This window comes from Metopolophium dirhodum, chromosome 2 (assembly GCF_019925205.1).
Source record: "Metopolophium dirhodum isolate CAU chromosome 2, ASM1992520v1, whole genome shotgun sequence".
NCBI classification, from domain to species: Eukaryota; Metazoa; Arthropoda; class Insecta; order Hemiptera; family Aphididae; genus Metopolophium; species Metopolophium dirhodum.
The window spans coordinates 35,781,631-35,802,453 of NC_083561.1; the positions used below are offsets into that span (position 1 = coordinate 35,781,631).

Genomic DNA, 20,823 nt, shown 5'->3' on the forward strand with positions numbered 1-20,823 from the left:
ACGATTGCATTTGAAAAAAATTCAAACACGTGTAATGCATCATAAATATTATTATCAGGGCCGTTATATCGTGCAATTAATGTAATTCTTTGTTTCGTGAGCTTTATGTTATCCCTCAACACTATCGTAATAATACACACAACAACTATATAATAGTCTAAACGTGGTATTAAACGTTGGTACCTAAAGTAAATATCAAATAAATGTTTTGTCATATTTTTTTCATTGTATTACTTTTTATCATTAACTTGCTGCTCGTTACCCGGCGTTGCCCGCGGATAAGTTAAATGGAGATGGACAGTAAATTCATCTCCGGCGGTGGATAGTAATAATATAGTAACTTATTTTGCTTACGTAAGACCAACAATACCGCAAGCAGAAATAAACGAATGATTTTATGATTTATGATTTGATTATTATTATGAACAGTGGGTAATCCACTCAAAAAAAAAACTGGTTGAATCTATTACTGTCTAAACCTTCCTTGAATCGTCCAGATCGGTCGAGTATTTTTTTGTTTGATCCTAAAGCCTCGGCTATACACTTTTTCTTTTATATAATATAATATATGTTACTTGTGGCTTCTATATGCTAATACACTTATGAGTTACGGCCCGAGAATCCGAATATTAGTTGGCGAGTACGTACCAATTTGTCAAAAACTGTGGATTTGCATATGAGCCGTTTAGATAGGTATAATCCGGCTAGGTAATAATATACATTTCTCAACTATTATAATCAGTCTACCTATCGGTTCTGTTTTGCTTTTAATTGAAATATTCTGAATTATTTATTTGGCTCCAGAGTTATGTTTTTTTAGGATAAAACCTAGACCATACACTTTGCATCAAATATAGGTGTTTTAATAGCATTTACTCAATTTTACGTTTATATACATAGCATATTTTTATAAGCCTAAATGAGAAAATATAATATAATGTGGAAAATAATATACGATCGTAAATATTCATAATAATATTATTGTATTGTCTGCAGGGCTTGCAAACGTTGTAATAACGTTATACTTGACAAAAAAACGAATGACATTTGTAAACGTTATTATAACGGAAAACGATAATAAATAATAATTATAAACCGCAAAACAAAACAGAACGGTTAACAAAGTATATTATATATCATTAAGCTAAACATAACACAAAACGTAATTTATAGAATATCATATTGAACGAAAAATAACGCAAAACGAAATTATTTAAAATCCATTTATTTAAAAGTCATATTGGTTTCGTTGAAATATTTATTTCATGCATACAGACATTAGAATTGATTATATTATTTTCAGTAACCAGAGCCATAACCTTCCCACGTTAGTTATTGTTAATAAACTTAATAGGTATTAACACTATTCTAAATAACGATGAACGCAAAACTTAGATAACGTTTTAATTCTGTACAACGATAAATGCAAGACTTGGATAACGCTTTTATTTTGAATAACGGTAAACGCAAGACTTGGATAACGTTTTAATTCTAAATAACGATGAACTCGAAAATTGTGTAACGTTTTAATTTTCAAATGCAACCCCTGATTGTCTGTAATCAATAATGGCAACCCTACGAACAAACACAAACAATTATCGATTTTTGTGAGTCGAAGCAATATCTATGAGTGAGCAACCCTATAGCGACCATAAATAAGGGTTGAAATACGAAGCTACAATCTCTACCAGAGTGTCGGTAAATCTATTTATATGACTTTTATTGATTACGGTACAGTAGTTGTTGGGTCTATAAAGGACAGAGAAAGAAAGATTGATTTTTATAAATGATATAGATCAGATGTTGCTGTGTTATAGCTATAATACCTTTGGGAACACGATCGCCGTGATCGGATTTACGATTATAAGCTGATTCACAAATCAACAATTCGAGTCAACAATATATATTTTTTAATTTGTTTGATATGCCTTTGTATGGTACATGGGTACCGGTTGTGTAGACGTTATCTGGGATACATGATTATTTTAAAGATATTCATGTTATCAATAAGTATTTAGAACAATATATATTCACTTTTTACATAATTTGATGTCATTGCAAAACAATATTTTTGAAAAAAATTACTATTCACTATTTTATAAGGATAAAAAATTGTAAAAATATACGTTTTTTGAAAATATTGTTTCGAATGACTTTAAATTAGATATGTAAAAAAAAATACGTTTATTTTCAAACGTTAAAGTTTTTTCGAGAAAATGAATTACTTTAAAATAATTATCTTGTGCGCATATTATATTATCTGCATGTCATACTGAACGTGTTATTATTGTGTTGGTGTGATGATTTTAATTAATTTTGGTAAAGATATGTAATTATAATTTTTAAGGATTTGCTTTGAATTAGGTACAAAAATAATTCGGTTTACGCAATTCTCTCCTTTTGAAACGTTCAATAAGGTTGCACAGCCACCGAATTTCTTCGATTCCTTTTACGCGAGAATACATTTAATATATAATGTATAATATATATTATTTGATTTTCAGATATGCCAATGGATAAAAATGGCCTTCCACTGGTTCCACAGCCACGGGTAAGTTTATAAAACAACACACTTTGTGTGTTTACAAATTGTATTTTATTTTTGGAAAATAATTATATCTTACGTAAATATAATAATATAATATGTGAAGTAAATCAAACATATAAGCAGAAGTACGCTTTGCAATTTAATTTTACAGAGGTAAAATAAACATTTTAAGTAAATGTTTTATCATTCTAAAGTATTAAAATTATGTAACCTTGATTATAGTGATCACATAATAATACAAGGTCCTCACAATAGCTATATAATGGACGATGGGTGTAACATCTTCGATATTTTTTTTTTGTTTATAGCATAACGTATTATATTATTATTAAGTGGCCGGTTTAGGTTTTGGTCTGCAATTTTTTACACATATGCGTCTTATATTATACTTTTATCGATACATCTGCGAATCGGCAAATCGTTGCAATCGACGATAAATGTGTTTATTATACGACAACCCCGCCTCCACGCCGTAACCTATACCGTGGATTTAAGGCGGATTCGTATAATAGTACCTACCTACAGGTGTATCAATTAAAACTACTTTCAAATACAATTTCATAAATAATCATATATTATTCATTGCAACCAATCCTATCTTCTAACACTAATCCGATGATGTATATTGTAATAGGCACCTTCAATGTTTAAATTTTAAATGGATGCACAAAAAAAAAAGTTGCATAATCAATAGCCACGAGTAATCTCATATTACAATAAATTATTCGTTCTCAAATACAATACAAATTTAATTTAAACGTATTTGTACTATAGGCACCGATCAATGCTTACAAATGAGCGTACTTATTAAAAACGATTTTATTTTCATGAATAGTTACCGAAAAACCGAAAACAATATCTTAATATGATTTTAAATTTAAAAAGAGTGAAAGTAGGTAACTCTTCATCTGTACTGCAGTAGGTGTCGAGTGTAATGTATTTCTTCAACTTGAATTAAGCGACAAATATGAAAAACAACTCTGAGCAACTCTGGTCTGTCAGCCAATAATATTAAGTATATTTTATGATTTACATATTATAATTTATTTTACTATTATCTAGCATTACGGTAGGTTGAGTTAATTGTTGACGAAAACGTTGCATTTTTATATTTTTAATTTAAGCTATTAAAATAGTATAAATATTATGCAATTTAAATCGCATAATATTGATATTTTAATGTTAGAGTTAATGCCGATCTACCGTAGAACGGTATAAATAGGTCCGTGATATAAATAGGCAATAGCATTAGATTGATTAATTTAAATATCTTGAAAGTATAATTGTGTGAATAAAATATAATAATAAATGTTAAAAGTTCCAAGTACCCACGAATGGTATTTTTAAATTACAACAAAATAACTAAAATTGTAATTATTCTTTTAAATATCTAATTTAGTCCAAATTTTAAATTAAAATGCCCATAAAAAATTGTGTTTATATAGTTTTTATATTATTGGTTCCAGTATAAATTATAATTTATTCAGGAAGAACCTCTTTTTAAATTTCCAAGCCTTAGCTATAAAAATTAACGTTTTATAATTTTTTAATTATACAAAATTATTTGAAAATTTATTTCAAATGCTTTTAAAAAAAATTGTGATGACGTAGGTATCTTTAATATATTTAAATATGTGTAATAATTCATGGGAAACTTTCTATTGCATGTTTAACCTTTTTGACCGATCGAAATATTCTTTATCGATATTTATAAAAAAAAACTAATACAAATCAAAAATGTAAAATGTTCATAAATAGCCCAAAAAAAGTCCAAACATTTTAAAAATTATACCAAGTATATAAATGCTAATGTAAACATTTGGTGAAAATTTCAAGTATCTATATTTATAATATAGATAGTATATATCTATATATATTTTCAAGTATTAATATATTTTATATTATGTTTTTTAATTACAACAAAATAAGAAAATAGATAATAATAAAGGTCTTGCTTAAAATTTCCCGTTTTTTCCTAAGTGTTCTTCCCGATTATTTTGTTGATTACTGGGAATTTTTTATTTTGACCTTCCAAAAGCGCCAACTTCACTTTCCTTCAGAAAGTCTATTGAAGCTGAATAATCAAATAATATTTTCTACTATAAGTCGTGTACTGAACACACGAGACATAAAAACCACACAAAAAAAACACACATCATTGTGAAATCAATACGTTCCGTTCAGAAACTAAAATATCAACTACAAACAAATACAAATACATTCAGGTTTATTTCATATAAGTAACTAAAACATTTTTATCATTTGAAGTTTATTTCAAAGTCATATTTTATAAGTCACAAGCAAGTATAGAATAAAAGTTTCTATAATTTCACTCAGATTTACGCTTTATAAACAATGTTTTTAATACGCTAAATAAAATTAAATTCCACCCTATAGTAATTATATGATAACAATCTGTGAAAGTTTGTCATTGTTTGAATAATTGAACCAATTATTTTATTACACCAGCGATGTTCTTGGAAAAAATTAACTTTAAGCAATTCGATTCATTGTCTAGACAAAACAAAGACTCTTTTAACTTTTAATTCGGTAAGATAATTAATTTAATAATTATTTTTGCTTTGTAACAAAATTTAATAACGTATAAAATATGTTGTACGCCGTCATTTTCAGACAATGAATTTGTTTTATTTGAAAATATTTGAAAGGAAATTTGTTAGGTATGCAAGTAACTTTGATTAAATTTCAAATCAAAGTTTTGGTGTTTCGTACTTTCTTATAATTTATTATTTCCATTCAATTATTTAAATCTCTTATGATTTCTGCAAGACAATAAGCTTAAAATGAATATTTTATGAAAAATAATGTAAATATTATAATAAAATAAGTAAAAGATTCGTTTGAACTTCAAACAAATACATAAAATATTAAAATATTTTAATAATATGCTTACATTTATCTCGTACAAATACATAGTACCTATATATTATCACTATATAAACTGATTGTTCTGAGAACGACGAGACTTGTGATAGTTGTTCCGTAATTTTAGTTGTTTGAACTTCAAAATATTTAAAGATAAATCAACTGTTTAAAATATTTAGCATCTTATTGACTGGACAATGGATGGTTATTGACTGTCTATAATAATGCGAACATTCAATAGTATAGCGATAATAATTTAGAAAAACAATACCTAGGTATCCAAGAAACATAGGTACTATAGCAAAGTATATATGTATATTTAGTTTTCACTCAAACAGACAACTCTAATTCAAATAATATGTTACAACGATTATCTCAATTTGAATTCCGACAAAATAAACGATTGAAGTACATTTTTATAATATTGTATTTAGTTTATAAAATGTTTAAGTTAAAAATGTAAATAATTGTTAAATGTGTTAAATGGTCCGCTGTCGACTATTCAATTTAAGAACATTAGCTCTCTATTAAGCAGATGAATATTTCTTGATTCTTGAATATATATAAATATTTGTTATTTGATTACCCTAGAGGCGTATTTACGATTTTGGCGCCCCTTTTTTTCTCAGTTTCCTTTAACACATTGTCGCAAAAAACTTTTAAGGCCCCTCTAATTTAGAATTTACTTTTTCTCTCCGTTAAAAGTGCAGTGCTTGAAACCGGTATAAACCATTATAAAACCGAAACCGAAAACAAAATCAAAACCAAAACCGAAAAAATTGGAAACCGGTATTAACTTCAAAACCAAAACCGGAAAAAATTGGGTATCGGTATTAACTTCAAAACCTAAACCGAAAAAAATTGTATACCGGTATTATAATTAAAAACCGAAATCAAAAATATAATTTAAAAAACCGTATTTGTTTTAAAAAATTTTCTTGACATTTGGGAAAGTTTACTTTACACCAACAGGTGAACGCTCGATCCGGCAATTCAAAAAAATTTCTAAACTAAGAATGAACGTAAATAGCCCAAGCCTTGAAACTGATTTTAGAAACCGGTATAAACCGTTTAAAAAAACAAAATCGGAAAAAATTAAAAACCGTTATTAAATACAAAACCGAAACCGAAAAAAATGGGAAACCTGTATTCAAAATCGAAACCAAAACCGAAATTTCCTAATACTGCTATTGAAAAATTTAAAACAAAATCAAAAAAAATTAAAGCTAGCATACAAAATTGAAATCAAAACCGAAATTTTTTCAATCTGTTTCAAGCCCTGTAAAGGTGTTAACCCAAAATGTATATTTTTTCCTTATTGCATTTATGCTTCCACTAATTTAGAGAATACTTTTATTTTACCATTTACACCTATTTATTCTTTGTAAAATTGTCAACCTTTATAATCAAATAAAACAAATTCTAATTTTAGATTTTAGCCTTTTTATAACAATATAATAAAATACATTATATATAAATATATTATACGCATAGAAATATGTATTGAAATGTAAAAGATATTAAAAGAAAGATACAGGTTATCACTAATATAATTTCTCAACAAATCCAATAAGTTAAAAAAATAAATATTTATTTTTTTGTTATAACCTCTAGCGACAGCGCCCCTTTGAGGACTCAGAATTTGGCGCCTTCGGGCAATTGCCCCCCGTCGCCCCCCTAAATACGCCACTGGATTACCCCAAATTATAATATTGATTATTATATTAAGATATTTTAAAAATATCTTTATTCTTCAGTTTATAATCATACTTAACTATAAAGTGAATAATAAAGTGAAAATAATAAAATTCAAGTAATATAGAGCATCAGTATACAACTTCAGTATACTATTCTAACAAGTAATATTATGTTTAAAATAGTATACATCAACATAAAATAGAATCACGTTATTGTAAAATAAAAAAATATGACGTTTGATTCAACCAATGTCGTAGTTATGGGTCCCCCTCCTAGAGCTTTTAGATTCTGAGCGGAACGATGAATATTTATTACATTAAAATGAAGTGATTTTAAATATTTTTTGTCTGTGTTCCTTGTGTTTTTTATATAGATTTTACTGTTTTTACAATGTTTAACCTTAAAGGATAGATTCTGATCGAAAATTAAATCTAGAATTTTTTTAATATTTTGATTTGTTTTGAGCTATTTATAAACATTTTTAATTTTTAATTTTTTTTAGTTTTTTTTTGATAAATATATATATAACAATCTCTTGTTGAGTCAACAAGCTTGACAATTTAATACAAGGTTTCTCATTTCTCATAAGTTTTAATAATAACTGTTGAAAAATATTAAAGATACAATATTATATAGTAGTGGATTTTTTTCATAAGCATTTAAATTTGAACTATCAAAATCAAGGTTTTTCCAACTAACTTCTTAAATGTCCTTAAAATATGATTTTTTTCAAAAACCCTTCTTATTGCACATCCAGAGCATTAGAGAAATCACTATTTAAACCAAATTTCATGTTCATACGTTTTGTCGTTTTTGAGAAATTGCGATAAGTGAGTGGTATTTAGCTTTCATATATTATAGATTTTTTTTTTTTTATTTTATATTTTTTTTTATTGGAAAAAACAAGAATATATATACAATTTGTAATAACAATTATACAATAAGTAATATGGGGGAGGGGGGAGGGTATAAGTATACAGGACTGGAAGGCATGATTTTTAAAAAAAAATTTATGTTAAAGAGGTTCCTGGGCTAATTTTGTTTAAGACGGTGTGGTGGGTTATCAGGAAGTGTAAGAGAGGAGAGGTTTGAAATTAGGGAATTTAAATGGTTGAATGCGTTTTTGAGAAATGGTTAATAATTGTGGGAGGCTAGACAATGAATGTTTGGGATTTTGAGGTCAGAATGAATGGATAGATTGCTGACGTACCAGAGAGCTTTTGTAATAAGGCGAAGAAAAATTGATATAGATATATAGATTAAAAGTTTGATATTGAATGGTAGATTTGATTTGAGGAGGTGTCTATGTTTGTGGAGTTAATGTGAAAAGATTTTCTCTCAGTTTTTATATTAGTGACCCATGTAAGTTTGTTATTTAGGTAGACTTCAAGCTATCGAGTTACTTCTTTTTAGAGAATCTCATCGTTATTAAAGTCACGAGGGGCAAAGACCTAGACATATTATAGATTAAAAAAAATTTGTTTAAAGTTTTAAAATGAAAAAACAGAGCTTTATGTAATTGTGAGGGGAGCAAGATTCCGCTTGATGTTTATATAAAAAATTATCCATCCCCCTCCCCCCCCCCATAAGTACACAATCATAACACTGGATTTAAACAATAATAATAATAATAATAAATACTGGTACACCTAAACATAAATGAACCTGTTTTATATCATATTAAATAACGTAAAATATTCAGGACTTTTATTATTTGTTGTATAACATCAACTAAATTAATTTATTCCATTTAAAAAATATATATTATATACATATTATATAAAATTATGTTATGGTGTGTTGAAATAATTTATTGTTTAATTAATTTTTTTTTTATTCGCATGCAGTATTGCAGTGACACTGTTAATATATATAATAAAAGTAGGTAGGTAGCAGTACCAGTATTAGTAATCACTAATCAATCTTCAAATCCAAACAAGTGTATTTAGATAGCCATTTTAAAAATAACTTACAAGCTGGCATACACAAATGCGTTTTTATAATAATTAGAAATAAGTATTCAAAATCTCAATTAAATAACGATTGTTTCTCAAATAAAACCATTATTTAAATACATTTTTTGAATCCCTTGCTTTAGAAATATTTTAATGTTTTAATTATAGTGCAAAATCAGTTATCACTAAACACTCAATATTAAACTAAAATACACCGATCGTATAATATAATATAGTTAACATTGGTAATCTATAGTAAATACTAAGTATGCTCTTCTATCAATAATGAAAAATTATTATAACTTAAAAATTAGAATTTGTAATTCTTCCATTTTTTAAACATGAAGTGAAGAATTTTTGTTAACTGTTTGTATTATATTTAAAATAAATATATTGACTATACTATTACTGTATTACTATATTAATATGTAATACCATTACTATTATTATTTTTACTGTAATTATCACTGCTATTATTATTATTACGACGGCATATAATTTTCGCTGTTATAACTCACAATAATATCCAAAAAATATCAAACTTTATATGATGTGTATGTTTGCTGAAGTTTGGTTACAATATTTAGTTTATTATTTATACTGTTATTCATATGTGAAACATGTTAACAGTATACAAATATTGATTTATATTAATGTACGTCATATTTTATGAAGTGATGATAGCCAAGTCGTCAAATCAAAAATATAGCGAACAACTAAAAAAATATGAAATATAAAATACATTATACTAATTTGATATCTTTTTTGCAGTCTATTGATCAGGATGTTCAAGAGTTGGAGAAATTGAAAGCTCCAACGGGTAACTTATGAAATTGAAATAGTTTGACGATAAAACCTTTAACCAATTTACCTTTTTGTTAGGAGCGCTGCCTGAATCAATTTCAATGACGAAAACACACGAGTCTTCGTACGTGAATGACAACGGCAAAGAGATAACTGATGCTAAAATAAAACAACAACGTTAGTAATAATACAAATAACATAGATTACTTGATATTTATTATATTATATTTTTTGTAAGGCACAATAGGAAAAGGAAAAATGTATGGTTACAAGATTTTAAGTTTGATGATTTTGATATTGCTATAATATTGCGTTCGTTCGATGTCTTCGCAAAACAAAATTCATTCGCACTCTATACCCACCCATATAATATTAATATCATGAGAAATAGAAGAAATTCATAAAATACTTTCCCGAAATCTATGCGTCTGTGGTACATACATAAGATACACTTCAAAAGGGTGTATACATTATATATAAATGTAAGGAAATATTTACGATTCCTATGGGTATACGGTTTTTGCGAACGGATAACTACACGTTGAATAACGAGTTTAGTATACACGCATTATTATGATAAGATATATGTTCGTGGTAAACACACATTTTCGTGGTCTTAGAAATTAAACTGTGTACCTATATCCATTTGAAAAGGGAAATGAAAAACGGTTCATAAGATAGGTACAACAATAGTATGACATAATGCGTGTTCCGTAAATGTACATTATAATATATAGGTAAATCTTTGTAAACATAAATAAATAATATATATATATGCATATATTTTTTTATATATATCTAAGGCTACACGGGTGCGTCAGGTTACATTTAAGCATCATTTTTATTTTTTCGTGGGCGACTGCTTGTATGTTAGGGTGACTCGCCCCTCATTTTTTCCTTTAATAATGAATGTATTCAAATTCTAATTTTTGGAATCCTTAAACAAACTCAAAGACCATGTTTTCAAATTATTGTTTTGTACTGCTTAAGGAGTGTCCTGTGGTGGTACAAACTTGTGTTTTTCAAATGATTACCCCCTTCTTTTTTACTGTAAATTATTTAATGAATAGTTTTTTTGAAAATGATGTGATATCCATAAAAAATTATCCACAAAATTATATTTTACGATAAAAAAGGGGGGTTGTTATTTGAAAAACAGAATTTTGTATCACCGCAAGACACTTATCCTTAAGTAGTACAAAAAATCGCACGAATTTAAAAATAAGTCTGAAATTATACTTAAAATTTCCAAAAATCCGATTTTTAATAACTGTATTATTGAAGAAAAATGGAGGCGATCGCCCTTGGTGAATCACCGTGCATACATTTATAGCTGTTAAGAAGGATAAATATTTGAAAATTACAAGCGGATTGTACTATATATACACGGCGTGGTACACCATAGACTGTATTGACACGAGTTTTGTCGTTCGATTTAGTAATAAAAAACGGCGAGCTGATGGCCAAACTGGAGCAAAAAATGTCGTCGAAAAACGAGCACAACGCCGGCGGTCGGCCCGATACGAAAGTACAGTTGTCGGTGGACATACCGAGCAAGGGCATACACAAACAGACGATGTACGCGTCGGACGGCGAACCGCCGCGAAAACGGGACGGCAAATACAGAGAATACGACAAAAAAAAACTACGTAAGAGTCGTGAGAACTGTATATTTCAGTTAGTTACCCAATGGTTATGTCCATTACCAAGTCCCCTTCTACACTTCTATAATAATTTACGCACATGAAATCGTCAGGCAAAAATGAACAAACTATTATAGACGTTTGAGGATTATTGCAGGCAGTGAGGACCCTCCATAGGCCGTTTAATTACTGCAGTAATATCCTGTACGATGATACATAATTTTTAATTTTTAAATGCTAAGTAAGACATATTATAAATATATTTTCAAAGTTAGTCAAAGCCCCGCCCGTTTATGTAAATGAAATTAAATCGAATAAAAAAAAATAATAATATAGTCTTGTATGGAACACGTGCAATAACTACTTCATGCTTTAGTGTTAGAACAATCGCCTATATCGTATGAGGTCCCGTTTCAAAGCGTCGTGTTGTAAATAATATTTCTTTGGGTACACTTTTGCAGGACACGCAGTTCCCTCCACCAGTGTCGTCTTACTTCAACGTGGAAGCGACACCCGAGGATATGGCGGAATACATTTTCTTCACAAAGGACTTCAAGTCGGTGACGCAAGCAATCGAGAAACTAATCCAGGATGGAAGGGTCAGTACAACAGCTATTGCTATTTTATACGTTTATAGTAATATAGTATGTTTTTTTTTTCTAATGTGTTTCGATAGTAAATTAATGATGACAACACGGCGTCATGGATAGGCTATTTAGGTACACCACTGTCGCGTGTCCGTTTTCCGATAGTTATAAACTGATATGGTTTATTAAAAATGTAAAATATATAAAGTACAATACAACTGAAAACGTATACCTATGTAAGGTTATAATATTAATGTAGATATAGCATATTATATTGAGGTTATGTCAATAGTTGCTAGCATAAATTAATTATTGTTATTAGGCTTTGTTCATTTTTTCAAGGAAACGTTTTATTTATTTTTTCAAATAGTAAGTAATTACATAAATAATACAACAATTAATGGATCGTACATTTAATATCGTATTTAAAAGTAAAAAAAAAAACAATATATTACGGTTGCCGAAAGATGGTTTTACATTGGCATATCCAGTGTGGTCAGCCTCTTTAATTAGTGGTTCATATTATGGGTAATGAGGAAGGATCCGTTTGGTTTAGAAGAAACAGTAATACAATATTTTACTTGCTTATTAAACCCAACTTGACTAGAACTCTTCTGTCACCTAGCCAGAACAATTTTAAAAATAAAATATTCCCTAGAAATAGTAGAAAAATAATCATGTGGAGAGTGACTTATTTTTAATAAATGTCCAGAAAAATACAGGAATCTACACTGTAAACGCTCAACAAGATAACTCCTATGAATTTTAGCACAATATGTGAATTCCCACAATACAGATGCATATTATTTAACAGAGCGTGCTAGGGCACATTACCTATAACAATAACTTATTAGGCGCAACTATAATAATGTATACTAAGCATAAACACGTCTAACATAACCATGAAGTTTTGGTGCCTTACAACAAAATGCTTCTATATTATTTGAATAGAAGGTAAGTTTGGTATCGAAAACAATGGCTACGTCATTAACCATGTTTCTTGCACGGTGCACGTGTTTCCATGTTCTACTGATTTCATAATCAAAAATAATAGGAGAGTGGGATCAGAAGATTGACATATAATTGCATTTACGAACATAGATTCATGTTACAATCATAACTCATAATACTATCGTCTCTATATTGGAAATAAAAAATGTAAATCAACAATTTGCACTTACTTCCTTACTATACCTTACGCTTATCTAACAAATTATTCATTTATTATTGTTATTAAAATCAATACCAATTTTTTAACATAGTACCTTTATGTTTAACATGAATTATATTGCAGGAGAATAAATACCGTAAAACAAACAAAATTGTTTTGCAATTAAATGTTCTGCATGGAGACCAACAATTTAAATTACAATATATTAACGTCACTGGACCGTTTTTTTCTCTTGAAAACACTAAATTTATGTATATTTTAATCGAGACAATAAATTAAATAAACCTTAAAATAACCGTCTATAATTTAATTGTTTAGTCAACGTGACATTAAAACTTGATTGAATTCGGTAATTTAGTTACCTATATTTCCAGTACAGTAACGTCTAGTTGAAATTCGATCGATAGAATTTGTACAAAAACTTTTTCAAATATAATTGTGTAGCTACTCACCCAGAATAAGTCTGTTTTAAGAAGTCTAAAATAAAAAATTACCTGTCTATTGGTTTTAAGGGTTAACACTATTTTGGGTAGTGAAACCCTCAACAAGTTACAAGTCACATGTTAAAACAAATATAATATAAAGAACGAACAAATACATTTTACATTTTAATACTATTTTCCACTTAAATAGACAATCCAAAGTTCTCACGAAATCGTAATATTATAATTTCTTTAAAAATAATAACACTCCAATACCTACTGTATTGTCTTTTAAAAATAATTTTTTTGCAAAATTGTATTAGCATGCCGCTTTTGAAGTGAATTATAGTTAAAGAAATGAGACGATATTCTTATTATGCCTATAGAGACGAGAAATATTTCCGCTATCATTGTAATAATATATTTAAAATTTTGATATTAAGTGATGCGGTTTGCGGTTGTACTAATTCCGTCACAGTTAATCGATAATGGTGAAAAGCGCTTCAACGAACATACTGTTACATTGGAGTTAATTTATGCGTAAAGACGAAATACACAGTTAAATGACTTTAATAATTAAAAGCATTACAATATAATATAATGTAATTACTGTTAGTTCGTCCGGCGAGTTTTGAACAGTTTGAAACCTCACAACAACGATGATAGACAATACAATCATTATTTTCTATCAAAAGAATAATTGTATTTACTGTAACAAATTGCGTGTGATGATGATGCATTAATAATCATTAATTAATTATAAGTAAATTAATAAATCGACCGTAAGTCGATGGTGAGTTATTCATTCGTTAAACAGTGTAATATTGATAAAAAGAACAAGAGAAAAATGAACTTATCGCTGTTGAAAAGGTCGCCGTAAAATAATATATTATATGGCTTCGAGGAAAAAAGAACTTATATACATAGTACATGTACGACCTCGAGCGTAATAATACACTGTGTTCCATTCATTTCTCGTGAATGGGACGATGAAACATTGCCAGTGCCCAGTGGAAGTAAAAACTTTAATAATATCGCTTTTGTACGAGCGAAAAAAAATATATACTTTCTCGAAATCGTGTACATGGGTATAGTTATACACTACCTACGTTTTTTTTCTCCTCATAATCGAATTCGACAGCAGTTTGTCCCGAGACTTTGTGTACACTTTAGGTAGGTACACAATAACACACACACACACAATCAAACTGTATTGTGCTTTTAATTTTAATGAAAAATATAGGTATTATGTACGTATAGAATGTCACAAACCGTATAAATATTTTAACAGTACTACATTAAAACTAATAATTTATACACTTCCATTTTCATTTTCCCGACCGATCGACGCAATTTTTTAATGCCCTCAAAATTAATGTTTTTCGTCGTAGTACACAATTATTATTCAAGAATACGATTTTCTACCTGAACTTATGAATCACATTTCCCATGGCACTTCGATTGACATAAATCTGGACATAAACCTCCAAAGTTATGGCCTGGTTGCAGACTTAGGTGTAGTATTCGGAATACTTTTAGAATATTGGTTCGCAAAAGTATAATATAATACTGTATTCTGAATTGCATTTTTGAAAGTATTTCAAATACTTTTATACATTTATTAAAATTAAATTTTTTATTTTAATATTTATTGTAGGTAATTATGATATTTACTGTTATGTTTTAAATCATAAACAATCACGGTGAGTTATATTATGTTGTACTAATATAATATATTTTAACATTGGTTATAATTTCAAATTTTCCCGAAGACAATTGTAGAAATATGTTAAAAGTATTTGGAATACTTTTATAGTATTTTAAATATTTTATTCGGGTTACTTATTTTCATGAAGTATTCGAGTATTTATTCCAAATACATTTTAAAAGTATTTTACTACACACGACCTACCCGGACCAAGTCTACGGGAGTCACTCGTAGCGACTTTGAAGGTTCTGTTTGAGGTTTATAAATATTGCTGGAAATTAGACAATAAAGTACAGACAAACAGAAGCATTGATACTTGTCCACAAGCCGTCCACTTAGGCATAATATATTCACAATATGTAAATATAATTGTTGTGGACGATTATTTTTTTTTTAAAACTAAGCGTATCTTATGTGCGATATAATATAATATGCGTCCATGCAGAATGTAAGCATTTATAAAATATTTGCAATAGTACAACAATAATATATTTTAACTGCAATATTGTATTTCATCGCGTTTACGAGATTTGATACCATCAGCTGATATTCAAGCGACTTACACGATAACCTAACACAACCTAGGTCATACACTGAATAAACATTCTACACGGTTGCAGTGATAACTAATAATGTTTATTTTAATTACTATAATAATGAGTAGGCAATGTTTGCATATATTTTTTCTGCTTTTCAGCTTTCACTACCTATCTCACATTGCACTACGACTCGCCTTAAACTTAGGTATACCTATATCAGATCTGACCTCGACTCAAAATATTAGACGATTGCATAATATTATTTTGATGCGTTCGTCTGATGGTATATAAGAATCGTAAAAATACGACAAGCTGCAGATGATGATCGGTGGGGGGGGGGGGGGTTTACAAAGGATTGTTTTTCACGTCAACGTCAAGCCTTATACCCCGTGCGTAATATAATATATACGCCGTCCCGGCGTTTGACAGTGGGTGTTTTGTCAATTATTTATATATTGTTTCCATTTTCCCCCGTAAATTCAAAATAATATCGTGATGACGCTCGTTCTGGTTTAAATTTTTTTTGTCGATTTCCGCGCGTGGCGTTCCCTAAACGTGGTATTACGTCATTCGTATTATGCGTTCGCATGCGAAATAAATAAAAGTACGCCATTCGTTGAAGGAAAAAAAGTGTCAGCCACGTCGTCGTGCCAATACTGACGAAGGTTTCTCCGAAAAAGACAATTTAACGTCGGCACAACTACTACGCGATACATTCGTATTATTATTTATACAGGAAGTATTGGGTGTACAATATAGTATAAACACGATGTATATATGTCACACACACAACTGCAACTTACAATATTACCAAAGCTGGTCACTGTAGCTCGTTAGAAAGTTAAAGTTAAGTTAGAAAGTTCCTTTTAAAGTGTAACTTTCTAACTTAACGAATTTAATTCCATGCGTAGAATTATAATAATCCAAACTAACGCGTTAAAAACAAATAGTAACTACCTAATTATTTTTTCTGCAAAAGTTACTGCAATGTTCAGTAAGATTACCTTGTGCCGACTAGATAATAACCATACTTAAACATTTTTATTTTGTATTTTGTGATAATAGATGCATTTCTTATGATATTATTATTTCTAATAAATCTCATATATATTTAAATATACAAATAAACACTTATTTATGGTTTAAATGAGAGCTGTAACTAGATATAAATATAGTTGGTACCTCATTATTAATTTTATGTACCTAGGTAATACTTTACATTTGAACACACGGGTTTTCAAATTTATATTTTAAACCATACAAATAACTATCTTCATACTTCTATTCTAACTTAACTTATTATTTGCACCAAACAAACTTCTAGCTAATTAAGTTAGAAATCAAGGAAATTTCAAGAACTTCATTTATTCGAACTTGGTTAGTACTTATGACAAAGTAACTTAACTTGAAGTAGTTGAAAAAAAATTCTAACTTGCCCAGCGTTGAATATGCATTGCAATTCTTCACGAGTGTAATCAGTGCTGGATTAGCTGTTATGGACAATAGACAATAATTTTCTAGTGCAATGATTCTTAAATTATGGTCCGCGGCCACTTGGGGGTCCGTGACATTTATGTCGGGACTCCATACGTGGCGTCTCTATTGGTAGTTCCGGTCTGACAAATAACATTGTTATGAAAAATGATGTGTAATAAAATATATTTAAATGTGTATGTTTTTATGTACCTACCGGCTCATGTTATTTTGTAAAAACAAAAAAGTATTCGAAAAAAAAATTGGTAGGGAGTCCACGGTTTCTAAAAGTCTTTTATCAGGGGTCTATGTTTACAAAAAGTTTAAGACTCGCTGGTCTAAAGCGTCAATTTTATTTTTGTCTATAATCTCAATTAAAACATCATTCTTTTTTTATTTAGTGAACCATATAGGTAATAAAACTAATAACTAATAAATGTGACTACGCGTGGTGTTAATGTACGCGCACGCATTACAATATTATCATTAATCCATATTGTTATCAACGTTATTCTAATTTTAGCTTATTAACCATATTGACTCCACGAGAAACTAGGGCACTAAGGCGCAGATAAAATAATCATCTTTAGACGTAGCTGGTATTTCTCCTTAATCCTGCCCTGCATGCGTATAATAATTGTACGGATAAACATTAAACGTAAATTCTAATGCGGTAAGATGCCCCAGTTTGGCGCAGTCTGTATAATAATATAACACAATTATACTATAATGGATAATATTAGCTGGTGTACAATACTAACGGTGGTACTATAGCTGAGCCAGTACTTCGCGCTCAGGTACAAACCCATCTAATCGCACGACGTTGAGCAGTTTTCATTTGTTCCGTCTTCGCAGTGTAATAATAATAATAATAATAACAATAATATCGCAATACACATAATGATATATAATTAAAGTGTATACTGTGATATACACTGCGATTTCGTCGCTATACACAATATAAATCGCGCCCGCCGCCGACGCGAAGAGTTTTCAGACACGGCCATTCCGTCATCGTCGTCGTCGTCATAAAAAAACGAAAGTAATTCGTTATAATAATAATACATAATAATGCGATATCGGGCTGGGCGTTTCCCGAAGCGGTCGCTCTTGTTTTTCGGTTATGCGTAGAACAGAGGACGGGATGGGACGCGAGCAAAAAAAAACTCCACAGCGTTCCGAAAAGTTTGTGAGACCAAATAATAAATACATATTATTAAATTAGTTCACAATCAAGTTAGAGCTACGTAGTGGCGCACGGTGCACACCGCGGGGAGGTTTCGACGTAATTTTTGTGGTTCCGAAAGCGTTTCAGGGTGGTTTAATATCAAGCTGCAGGTCGTTATTCAATGTGAGTCATAATCGAATCGTGAAGTGCAACGTAGGCATTTAATTGCATTGGAATAATATTGTAATATATTTTATTATAATATTTTTGCATGTTTATAACCGTACCGTTTCGGTATTGGTTGCACACGTGCGCAATTGGCACGTCTTGCAGCACTTGGTTTAGAACAATATTATTTTTTGAAATTCGACCGAACACGTTGTCAGTTCGGTGCAGAACTTACTTTGTTTTTCACTGACCTTAAATAATTTATTCGTTACTAGAAGAGCACCACTCTATAATAATCTATGGTGGATTAAGCCATTTTTACCGCTAAAATATATTCTGATATCAGTTGAACCAACCCCATACATAAAATAACTACGTTTTAATATATTAATTTCATTGCCACGGTGGCCTACCCACCACTATAGTTATAAACTAACGGAAAAAAAAAATTAATTTGTCAATAAAACGTCACGTTTAATTATTTAAATGATATTTTACTCACACGCACTCACTTTGAAATAATATATACAGGCACGCGTTATTTTATTTTCTGTAACAATACATGATTTATAGTAATAATATCATCTACCTAAATGAAAGACAGAAAGAAAATTATTATTTAATTGGTGACTAATAAAAAATGTTCTTTCGCTATAATTACAATTTGAACCGGAGAATAGAATATACCGGTATGGACTGTATTTCGCGCACGTCCCAATCGGTCCATTATAACCACCACATTGCACCATTATATTTGGTGTACGCTTGATATCATCATTATTACATGTCAGTGTAGTTCTGTGTACGGTATATTATACCCGTACTTACCTATTACCTACACACGCCTCGGCCGGATTATATAAATCCACTACCACACCACGTATACCTATTACATTGTATACGTTTTATTGATGACAGCGTTATTCCGGACACGAGTGTATAACATTATATCATATATAGTATGTACCTGCTATTGCGCCTTTATGTAAAGTGATTGATTTCGATAGATCTCTGCAGGACGTATCCAATTACTGCTCGCACGGGAGTACCTATGGGACGCAATTTCTGTGTGTGTGTGTGTGTGTGTGTGTGTGTGTGTGTGTGTGTGTCGTTCCGTGTGATGTATAATTGCGAGTTGCGACCGTGTTGTATTCTGTTTCATGTACAATATATTATACGGTGTATAATAATATACGTATAGTAGGTATAATGGCGAATTAATTTGTTCGACTATAAAATAATACGATACGCGACGAGCGTATATAGAGCGCAATTAACGGCGTCGCGTCACGCTGCACAACAAGTGATTATTATTTATTTTACTCGCCGGTCGCAGTGCAGACATGTTTAAGTCTCGCGGGAGGGGTGCAACTATATACTAATAACGGAAAAAGCGCCTTTTGAAAAATAAAATTTCAATTCATGATGAATACACGTCATATGACGCATAAATTATAATATACTGTACCTATACATATATAGGACTTTCAGAAAATCTCGTGCGCGTTTTGGACGTGACTTTCCGCGTGCCTTTACCTCAATTTAGCGTCAAAAATCATCTTTGTGCCAGTTTAAAAAATAAGTTATTTTATTCGTTATCTTCGTCCGGGTAATGAGTTTCTCGGTGATTTACCGGACCGACGCAATGCATTTATATTCTATAACGCACGTATACACTTTACCGTAGTCGTTTCTCAGAGCTCTCACGCCTGTTGCGGTGGTAATAAATAATAACGCGTGTAGGTATCCGTGTTTCGATGACGGATTTATTATAATATAAACAAAAACTAACAGCTAGACGGGGTAGTCTCGCGACGTCCTGAAACGTGCGAAATAAATTCATCGAAACGTCCAATTTTCTGTCGGTTCGCATAATATTGTTACGTCACGCGTAAAAACTTTTTTCATTACAGCGTCGGTGTTATTTATTACGCCCACGCAAAAAAATTCGGAGGTGTTATACGAAATCATTCGGACGATTTCGTGGCGGGTTGCTATCTGTGCTCGGTAGACGTGGGGGGGGGGGGGGGGGGGGGGGGGGGTACACGTGACA

General features: G+C 30.0%; 1 protein-coding gene across 1 annotated transcript in view; it reads left to right on the forward strand.

Moving 5' to 3' along the window:
• LOC132939965 (uncharacterized) overlaps positions 1 to 20,823 on the forward strand; it is a 111,030-nt gene that overhangs the window by 69,441 nt on the left and 20,766 nt on the right. Inside the window, 6 exon segments of the mRNA XM_061007412.1 lie at positions 2,505 to 2,551; positions 9,859 to 9,907; positions 9,970 to 10,068; positions 11,331 to 11,527; positions 11,529 to 11,540; positions 11,996 to 12,133. Coding sequence (XP_060863395.1) covers positions 2,505 to 2,551; positions 9,859 to 9,907; positions 9,970 to 10,068; positions 11,331 to 11,527; positions 11,529 to 11,540; positions 11,996 to 12,133 — 542 coding nt within the window.